At 44.8% G+C, this 10,351-nt stretch overlaps 1 protein-coding gene across 1 annotated transcript; it reads right to left on the reverse strand.

Annotated features, from left to right (window-relative positions):
- Positions 1-8,986: 8,986 nt before the first annotated feature.
- LOC123812996 (olfactory receptor 2V2-like) lies at positions 8,987-9,934 on the reverse strand. The gene has a single exon (XM_045829966.1). It carries the CDS (start codon positions 9,932-9,934, stop codon positions 8,987-8,989), a length of 948 nt encoding a protein of 315 aa, XP_045685922.1.
- Between the last annotated feature and the right edge of the window lie 417 nt (positions 9,935-10,351).

A 10,351-nucleotide genomic window follows, 5' to 3' on the forward strand; every position in this document is an offset into this window, starting at 1 on the left:
GTAGCCAGGTGGTCCCTTTTCCTCCACACAGGACTTGGTAGTCTGTGTGAATGTCTCATGTCTGATCCATGACGCCACGGACCTGCAGGCCCGAGTCTGCATCATCATCCCACTGAAACAGAGAAGCACCATTTACTTTCACCATGCCACTGGCAGCCCCTGGAGTGTGGCCTGGCTCATGGGGCACCCTCAGCTCAGAGGGGCTGACTGAAGGAACCATGCACAGTAGAGAGATGCGCAGACTCTATTTCTGTTTGCTGAGAGCAGAGGACTCCCCTCCCTTGCAGGAGCCTTTGTTCTCCACTCTCATGTACTAGTTTGTTGCTGTCTTCCTTCCTCTGAGGGACAGTAATTCATAGAGCATGAAATATTTTTACATATTTACTAAAAACGGGGACTTTTTACAAATGGATGACAATAGTATCTAGTAGACTAGAATGGTAGGTCTATCCAGTCACCCAGGATACACCACAGGGTGTATCTTTGGCACCTCTCCTCTCACACACTCATCCCAATGTCAGAATCCCCCACTGTCTCTTCCTCCAAACTGTATTCAACCCTGGCCACTTACTCATAGCACTCAAAAAACTGGCCATGTTACATTTAATGTACATGGATTTGTTCCTACTTTCCCAACTATAACACATGTTTCCAGATGTCTCTTTTTCTGCTGGGCAGATTCCATGCTCACAGAACAGTGACAGCATGTATGATGTTCTCAGTAGGTATAGTGGAATAGTTCATTATGCATGCAAAACAACTCAAGAAACTTTTCTAGTGTCTCATGTACTCATATTTTCTCCTCTCTGACTTCATTCCTGTATGCTGGGTGTTTAATTAATGGCTTTATTTTTTTCCTAGACATGACACCATAAAAGAACCTACCTTGTCTCTACAACATTCTTTCAGGGAAGAGGTGACTCTATGTCCCATATCAGTCCTCCCTTTCTTCCCCTCACCTCTCCACATTTATCCTCTGTCTTCCTATTTTCAACCACCCTTCACCCAAAACCCCATATGGAGACCCCAGTCCAGACAAAGGGAAGGAGGAAGGGAAAAGGTCAGTAAAGAAAGAAAAAGACAGGAGTAGATCAAAGGAAGAGGACCAGAAAATGAGTGAGAAGAGACATAACACTAGAAAGCATATGCACAAGGCCACCAAAGAAATGCTAAAAGAGGAAGACATTGGGGGAAGAAGAAATGCTGATAAATAAATAGAAATGAAGACACAAACCAGAAATCAGTAAGTGCAACTGTAAGGAAGGGACAAGAGGGGTGACAGGGAAACGACACATGCTTACCTCAGGACGGGTTCTCTGGAGGACAAGTGACTCCGCAGCTACCTGTGGAGGAGTTCCTGGGATGAACATCACTCCATCGTCTCTCACGCACTGGGTCAGAGGGGACAGAGGGGACAGGGAGATGCTGCTCCAGCTCTGACCTCCCTCCTCAGCCACCTACTTCTTAGTGACTCTCTAGCTCAGTGGGGTTCAAACAGACAACAGCCTCCTCTCAAAAAAAGGGGGAGAGAGAGATCAGGGACTTAGTCAAGGGATGGTGGTGGGAAGATGGGCTGAGAACCATCACCCACACATCCCTTGCACCCACCAGTGCCTATCCACCTACCTCGGGCTGCCTCTCAGCTCAGCCTGCAGACCTGTCTCCCACTGCCCATTAAGGTACTTAACACAGAGCTGCAGTGAGGAAGGTAAAGCTGTCTCCTCCCAGGAGAGCCCTCAGACTTCAGCCCTGAAGCAAGAGCTCCCAAGATTACAATTAAAGAGACTCCAACAGGAACCTTGGGGACAGAACCAGAAGTAGGCCCTGTGGAGACCATGTGAGGAAACCTGCTCAGGGGAGAGCCACAGGGCAGCCAGGCACAGGAAGGGGAAGGAGTCTCTGTGGGCTCCACCCCCACTCAGACCAATTCCACACTTCCCCAGTCACCCCCAGGGCCCTCATGGTGTCTCCACCTGTGACTGGCCATGTTGGCTCTCCACACTCCATAGTCCACACCTGTTCTTGATCTGCCCTGCAGGTCAGTTCACACCTGCTGAAGGCCCAGGATACACAGAGCACTGGGTGAGATGTTGTGCTGCATTCCAAGAGGGTCTGGCCACAGCCCTGGCTCCTAGGAGTTCATGACCCAGTAGGAGGGACACAGAGCATCCACCTTCATGAGAGTCAGATTGTGGCATGGGAGCTGGGTGTCCTTCAGAGCCTGTCTGGGGATTGATTCTCTGTGATCAGTACCCTCCCCACTATGCTGCAGTCTGCAGTTTTATGCCTGTTGTCCCAGTGTAGCCATGAATACCAAAATCCTCACTCTCTAGTGTGTCCCAGCTTGGATGTGAATAATGGCCACTTTTTGGGCTTTATGTCCTGTAGAAGCTGGTTGATTTTTTCATTAGCCAAAATCATTGCTATTCACTTGCCAAAAGGTTAATTCATCGTCTTAGCTGTTTTCTTATAGCATTTTTTTCATGTTTACCTCTTTCTGTGCTTCTGCTTCCAGCTACTAACTGGAGACAAGGAATATGCAGAGGCTGCTAAGAGGAAGAGGCAGGAAGACCAGGGATCAGAGAGAGTGGAGGTGAAATGGTCACCTAGCAAATGAGTTGTAGGCACATTGGCTTGTGAGGGCTTGACCTAGCTCATTTACCAGTCTTCCTTTTCATTCTTCTCCTCTTCTCCTCCTTATTCACCTGCTGTTTTCCCATATCCATACTTTTGCTCAAGCCATTTTTCCCCACTGGAAACTACTTTGTCTCCTGACTATGTTCCTCTTAGCTCATTACTAATTCTCCAGGAATCTGATGAAATCCATCTTCTTTCAAACTTCCCAAAGCACTCAATCCACACTGACTTCCACATCCTGGGGATCCCTGAAGCCTCACTGTCTACACCTTGCACAGCATAGTCTTACTGCCCTATGACAGCTCCTACATTACAATTGTTTGTACTGAACAGCCTGAAGTAGGTTATATGCAAACAAGAAAACATCAATTTTTGTAAGAAAAACTGTTTTTAAACATGATATCTCCATTCTTTTTTAAAAAAATTTATTTAGAGAGGAGAATGGTGGGAGAGAGAGAGGGTAACAACATCAATGTGTGGTTGCCTCTCATGTGGCCCCAACTGGGGACCTGGCCTGCAACCCAGGCATGTATCCTGACTGGGAATTGAACCAGTGACCCTTTGGTTTGCAAGCCAGCCCTCAATCCACTGAGCCACTCCAGCCAGGGCAAGTTTTGTTAATTTTATTTATCCTTTTAAGAACCAGCTCTTCCTTGCATTCATCTTTTTTACTGGTTTTTATTTTTGTCTCTATTTTATTTATCTCCACTCTGATCTTTATTATGTCCCTCCTTCTACTTACAGTGGGTTTTGTTTGTATTTCTTTTCCTAATTCCTGTAGGTGCAAAATTAGAGTGTTTATTTGGGATATTTCCTGCTTATAGAGGTAGGCTTGCATAGTTATGAGCTTCCCTCTTAGAACTGCTCCTGCTGTATCCCATAAATTTTGGCAAGATGGCTATCTTCATTTGTCTCAAGGTAGTTTTTGATCTCCTTGACCCATTGGCTATTTAGTAGCATCTTGTTTAATCTTGACATATTTGAGAGAGGTGTTTTTTTTTCAGTTTTCTTCCTGTTGTTGGTTTCCAGTTTTATGGCATTGTGATCAGAAAATATGCTTGATATAATTCAGTCTTCTTGAGTTTATTGAGGTTTGTTTTATGGCCTAATAAGTAGCCTATCCTGGAAAATGTTCTATGTGCACTTGAGAAAAATGTATAAACTGCAGTTTGGGGATGAAATGTTCTTTAAGTGTCTATTAAGTTGGACTGGTCTAATGCAGCACTTAAACCCATTATTTCCTTATTAGTTTTCTGTGTGAATGACCTCTCCTTTGAGAGAAGTGGGGTATTAGTGTGTTACTATGAATTTCTGCCTTTATATCCATTAATGTTTGCTTCATATCTTTGGGTGCTGCTATGTTGGGTTCATAGATATATACAATTGTTATATCCTCTTCTTGGGTTGACCTCTTTGCCATTATGTAATTTCCTTATTTGTATCTTTTTACATTCTTTGTTTTAATGTGTATTTTGTCTGATATGAGTATTGCTGCTCCAGCTTTCTTTTCATTTCCATTGGCATGCAATGTCTTTTTTCCACCCCTTCACTTTCAGTCTGTGTATGTCTTTTTGCTTTAAAATGAGTCTGTTATCAACAGACTATAGAGAAATTTTATATTTTTTTATCCATTCTGTTATGCTATGTCTTTTGAGTGGGGCATTATTCCATTTACATTTGAAGTAATTATTGATAGGTATATGCTTATCACCATTTTGTTCATTGTTTTTGGTTGTTCTTCTCTGTTCCTTTCTTCTTCTCTTGATGTCTTTCTTTTGACTTTCTGGCTTTCTTTATTTTTCCCCCAATTTTTAGTTTCCTCTCTTTGCTCATTCCCTCTTCTTTGCCTTCCTGGGTCTTCCCAGCTCTCCTCAGATCCCTCCCCTCTCAGCTCTGTGATCTACTCTCTCCTGTCTGGGCACCAGTCACCAGTCGAAGTTCCCAAGAGCTTGGCAGGCAAACATGTTATTGCCATTGTGGAAATAGAATGAAAACCAGTCAAATAAAACTAAAACATTAGAAGGAAAAGATAAATTGGTTATTTGGCCATCTGGTTTCCAGTGAATATGTCATTTTGAAAATTGGCCTGCTTCCACAGTAAAAAGGCCAAAAATTGAGTGATTATAAAATTATGATCCAACTTGGGACACTGTTGAGAGTGAAGGAAGTATTCTCGGTGATTACACAGGGAGAACAGACATGAGGCTTCTGCATCAAAGGACAGCCTGCAGCATACCAGGGAGGCCACTGATGCAGAGAAGCATTAGACAGGGTTTGAAGGACATGCAGCTTCCTAGCCTCCATCTGACTCTCATGAAGGTGGGTGCTCTGTTTCCCTCCCACTGGGTCATGAACTCCTAGGAGCCAGGGCTGTGTCCAGGCCCCACTCAGAATGCAGCAGGACATCTCACCCAGTGCTCAGTGTACCCTGGACCTTCAGCAGGTGTGAACTGACCTGCGGGGCAGATCAAGAACAGGTGTGGACTATGGAGTGTGGAGAGCCAACTTGGCCAGTCACAGGTGGAGACACCATGAGGGCCCTGGGGGTGACTGGGGAAGCGTGGAATTGGTCTGAGTGGAGGTAGAGCCCACAGAGACTTGTTCCCATTTCTGTGCCCTGGCTGCCCTGTGGCCCTCCCCTGACCAGGTTTCCTCACAGGGTCTCCACAGGGCCTACTTCTGGTTCTGTCCCCAAGGTTCCTGTTGGAGTCTCTTTAATTGTAATCTTGGGAGCTCCTGCTTCAGGGCTGAAGTCTGGGGGGCTCTCCTGGGAAGGGACAGCTTTACCTTCCTCACTGCTGCTCTGTGTTAGGTACCTTAATGGGCAGTGGGAGACAGGTCTGCAGGCTGAGCTGAGAGGCATCCTGTGGCAGGTGGATAGGCACTGGTGGGTGCAAGGGATATGTGGGTGCTGGATCTGAGCCCATCAGCCCACCACCATCCCCTTGACTAAGCCCCACCATAAAGTTGAAATATGAACATCTTTTTGTTCTTTAAAGAAGAAAAAGAATCTTTAAAAGATCCTATAGATTATTATAAAATTAAACAGATGATAACTCTAACCATAGAGGCTGTTAACCATGTGTCAACTTTACTGGAATAAATCACATAGCCCTTGACTCCTGGTATGCAGCTATTGACCTAGAACATTCTTTTTCTCTCTAACAACTTGCAAGGACCAATCTAAGGAGTTTGCTTACCTTTCAGGTCCAACAGTGCTCTTTACAATCTTGTCTCAAATTACATCGATTCTTCTGCTCTGCAATGCAGTCTACAGATCTTGATTCTCCTAACATTTTCTAGGCTACATTCTATGGGCCACTCTGGTGCTTTTTCAGTGGACTAGGTAGTAGGGGACAATGGTGCTAGGAACAGAGATTATGCACAGGCATATCAACATGGACTCATCCTCACTATACTGACCTGCTTGCTACTACCACTTTGTGCTAGGCTTCCATTAGCAGACACTAATTTAAAATTTTCTTAAAAATTTCTGTTACAATTGGCATGCAATATTATATTATATTCAGGTGTACAAGACAGTGAATAGACATTATATAACTTACACAGTGAACACCCTGACAAGTCCTGTACACAACTGGCACCATCCATAGTTATTAAAATATTATTGACTATATTCCCTATGCTGTAGTATGAGCAGAAATTAACTTTGAGCTTCAACATGGTGCCTTTCCTTAGGGAATCACTATCACCTATAAATAGTTGATTGCATTTGATCCCTTTTATCATGGGTGAGGTAGCACTTTGATTTCACTGGAATATAGACATCTATTCTGCAGATAAATCTCCTTGCACTGCCCATCATGTTTCTGCAGCACACCCACCCATGCACTGACAGAATGCCTGGGACATCCTCACAGTATTCTGTACAGCATGGCTTTGGAGCCAGGAACTTGTTTTGAAGCTAAAGAAGGGCAATGATGGGTGTGTGTCCACAGAACTGACAGGTCTTAAATAGATTTCATCACCCAGATGCAGTCAGCCTTGGCTATAATACTAACTCACTTATGGTATCAGTTCAGCAACAAACCCCTGAAAATGTGGGGTTCTAGTTCAAAGAATGTAGTATGTACTTTGATCCAGTGATCAATATGTGTTGCTATTTCTTCCATAACCATATTACAATGTTCCATCCAATAAGACCTTGAAGCTTCACCTGGTCATTTGGACTCCTCAGGCCAGGGAACCAACAGGCACATAAGACAGCAGCTTTTGGGAGTGGGATGGAGTGACTGATAAGATGACCAAGACAAAATTGGGCAGCTGTAAGCAGAAGGGCTATTTCCTGAGGCAAGCAGTTCTCCAAGTGCTTCCATGTCCAAGGGTAAAAGATAATGGAAATGTGTGGCAACCAACCAAAGGAAATTCCATTGAGTATTCAGACACTTTTGGAATAAAGATTTACATTACATCAACAGCTAAATTATCCCCAACAAATGAGGTTTTAGCAGAGGGCAAAGGAAACAGGGAATGGGAAGTAGAAGAAGAAAGTTAGAAACATCAAGTCTGGCATCATGATCAATTGGTGTGCGTGTGTACGTGTGAGTGTCCATGTACATAAGCTAACTGGCTCTTCTCTGTCATCCTTCCTTTTCTCCCTTACACCCTGAGTGTAGGTGGGGCTCATACTCAGAGATGAGGTATAAGGAACATCATTCCCACACATGGACACTGTGACCAATAAGGTGCCATGAGTATGAAGAATGGTTACACGTGGTTATGCTGCTGCTGCCCTGTATGGAGTTCAAATACAGATAAAATGATGTGGCTGCTGAGCAGCCAAAGGGGTGGATGGTACAATTTCTAGGCTGTTCCCTCAGTTCCAGGCCCAAACACTTGCACTCCAGTTGAGATGCAGGGCCTGCTTGGCCAAGGTTGACAGAAGCATCTGCCAACAAGGCACAGGAGTAGACAGAAAGCCCAGAAGAGGGGAGAGAAAACAAACTCCTTCTTGATTTCCCATTTCTCCATCAAAATCATCTCAGAAATGTTCTTCACTCTGGCCATTGGTTCCACTTTGCAGATTTTGTCTTCACTCTCCCATCACCAGTTTCCTCCTGTCCTTCAGAGGAACAAACCCTGGCTGACCTGCACCTGTTCTTCAGCCATCTGAGGACAGACAATGACCTCTGAACTCCTGGGATACTGAACCAACCACACAGCACCCACTTGTCACAAGCCTGACACCCAGCTCTGCAGGCCCCTCTTCTTCCTTTGGGCTCTAGAACCCACTGTAAGCCCGGGCTGTGCAACCTTCTCAGAAGCCTGGGCAACCCTCACTGACACCCCTTTCAGGCACCAGCTGGACCGTGTCTCCTCCTCTGATGCTGGGGTGCCAAGACTCCAGGTTTCACTAATCTGAACCTCTCCCTTCAGATTCCCAGCCCTAGAAACAGTAGCTTCATTCTGCAGGTCTTTTTCTCTGCAACCCTTAGTGTTCTTATGCTATTTCAGTTCTCAAGCATATGGTTAGCAACTCTTCACATTATATTTTCTCTGTTAGAATATTTGATGTGGTGTTTTCCTTACTGGATCCTGACTGATATACATAGGTCTTAAAATAATGGCTCAAATTCTGTTTTTATTTCTGTTCTAATCTACATCCTCCAAGCAGAATACTATGTAGAACTTGAAGTACTAAAGTGAATCACAGCTGTTACAGCAAATTTGCCATGTGAACACATACAGTGCTTTAAAAATGTTTTGTATATTTTACCTCATTGGATGCATCCTCTCGCATTCATTTAACAGGGTTTTCACTGAGCAACTTCTACTTATAAGGCACAGGGCCAGGTATTGATATTATGCAAATAAAAAGGTATTACCTGTGCAGAGGTACTTCTAAATAGTAGGGGTATATTTTTTATTCCATAGAAGGAGCTTTATAAAGTCTTCATTGACTCAAAGAAAGAAGCTAGGACCTACTCAGGAAGAATTATAAAGATAATTGCTGCCATCTAGAATTCAGATACCCATGATTATTATGCTGAATCATCAATAAATAATATACAAGCATGTAAAGGAACGAGGACAGTGCCCCACGCTTCATAAACACTCAATAAAATAGTCACAAAAAAGAACAGTTAAGACATAGAGTGAATTCACTTCAAGGACTCCATAAATGGGGATTAATGACAATAGCAATGCATTGCTTCTCTGTTAGCCATTTGAGTTCCATGTAGTCATCCCTAGGAGAGTCCCTGTGAGGCAGGGCAGGTGTCATTATTCCCATTTATTGATAAGGAAACAACACTTACAAAAGGTGAGTGACTTGCCAATGTTCTGTAACCAAGACATGGTGGCACCTGCCACAGGATGCCCTGGCCATTCATTGTTGGCTGTCGCTCCTGCAACAGTCCAGCCCCTTCTTCAGGGCCCCCATCACATCCCGGTTTCTTAAGCTATAAATGAGGGGGTTGAGCATAGGGGTAAGGACTGTGTAGAAGATAGAGACCACCTTGTCATGGCTGGGGGTCCGGTAGCGCCTAGGCCTCAGGTAGATGAACATGGCTGCCCCATAGAAGAGGGAGACAGCTGTCATGTGGGAGGAACAGGTGGCTAGAGCTCTTTTACCAGCCTGAGCAGAGTGCATATGGAGCACGGCCCCCAGGATGCGAACATAGGAAGCCACAATGATGGAGAAGGGAAGGAGCAGCATGAACACACAGCAAACAAAGAGCAGGGCTTCAAAAAGTGAGGTGTCGACACAGGCCAGCTTCAACAAGGATAGCATTTCACAAAAGAAGTGGTTCAGTTCCCTCGAGCCACAGTAGGGGAAGGACATTGCTACCACCATCTGGATCAAACCATCTAGCATCCCAAAGGCCCAGGAACTACCAGCAATCTGGAGACAGACCCTCTGACTCATGCGGGTGGAATAGTGCAGTGGGTGGCTAATGGCCACATAGCGATCATAAGCCATGAGCCCCAGCAAAAGCCCCTCTGATCCAACGAGACAGACAAAAAGGCCAGCTTGTATGCCACAGCCCACAAAGGAGATGGTCTTCCTGCCAGACAGGAAGCTGGCTGCCATCTTTGGCACAATGGTACAAACCAACATGAGATCCATGAGGGAGAGCTGACTGAGGAAGAAGTACATGGGTGTGTGAAGTCGAGCATCTATGCTGATGAGAGTGAGGAGGAGGACGTTTCCACAGAGGGCCACTGAGAACACCACCATGACCACAGAGAAGAGGGCAAGGTCAGCTGGGCTGTGGGAAAAGATGCCTGAGAGGATGAAGTCATCTGTGCAGGACTCATTCAACCACATGCCCATGACTCAGTGATTGTTCCTGGTCACCTGAGAACATGAACAAACATATTGGATTAACTTGCACTTCTATTTTTTAAATCATTTTATGTATTTATTTTTAGAGAAGGGGAAGGGAGACAAAAGAGAGTGAGGGAAACATCAATGTGAGAGAGAAACATAGATTGGTTGCCTCTTTAATATGCCCTGATGAGGGACTGAACCCACACCCACACAAATGCCCTGACTGGGAATTGAACAAGCAACCTTTCCCTTTGTAGGACAATGCTCCAAGCAACTGAGCCACACCGGTCATGGCTTGACTCATTTCTCATTGACTTCTGCATTCAACCTTCTGCCAGCTGTTTTGTTTGTCACTCATGAGGCCTCAACACCATATACTTTGGGACATGAAGAGGGTTCTACTTCATATCTCTGTGATTC

This window comes from Phyllostomus hastatus, unplaced genomic scaffold (genome assembly GCF_019186645.2).
Source record: "Phyllostomus hastatus isolate PE091 unplaced genomic scaffold, TTU_PhHast_1.1 phas_contig_150, whole genome shotgun sequence".
In the NCBI taxonomy this organism is placed as follows: Eukaryota; Metazoa; Chordata; class Mammalia; order Chiroptera; family Phyllostomidae; genus Phyllostomus; species Phyllostomus hastatus.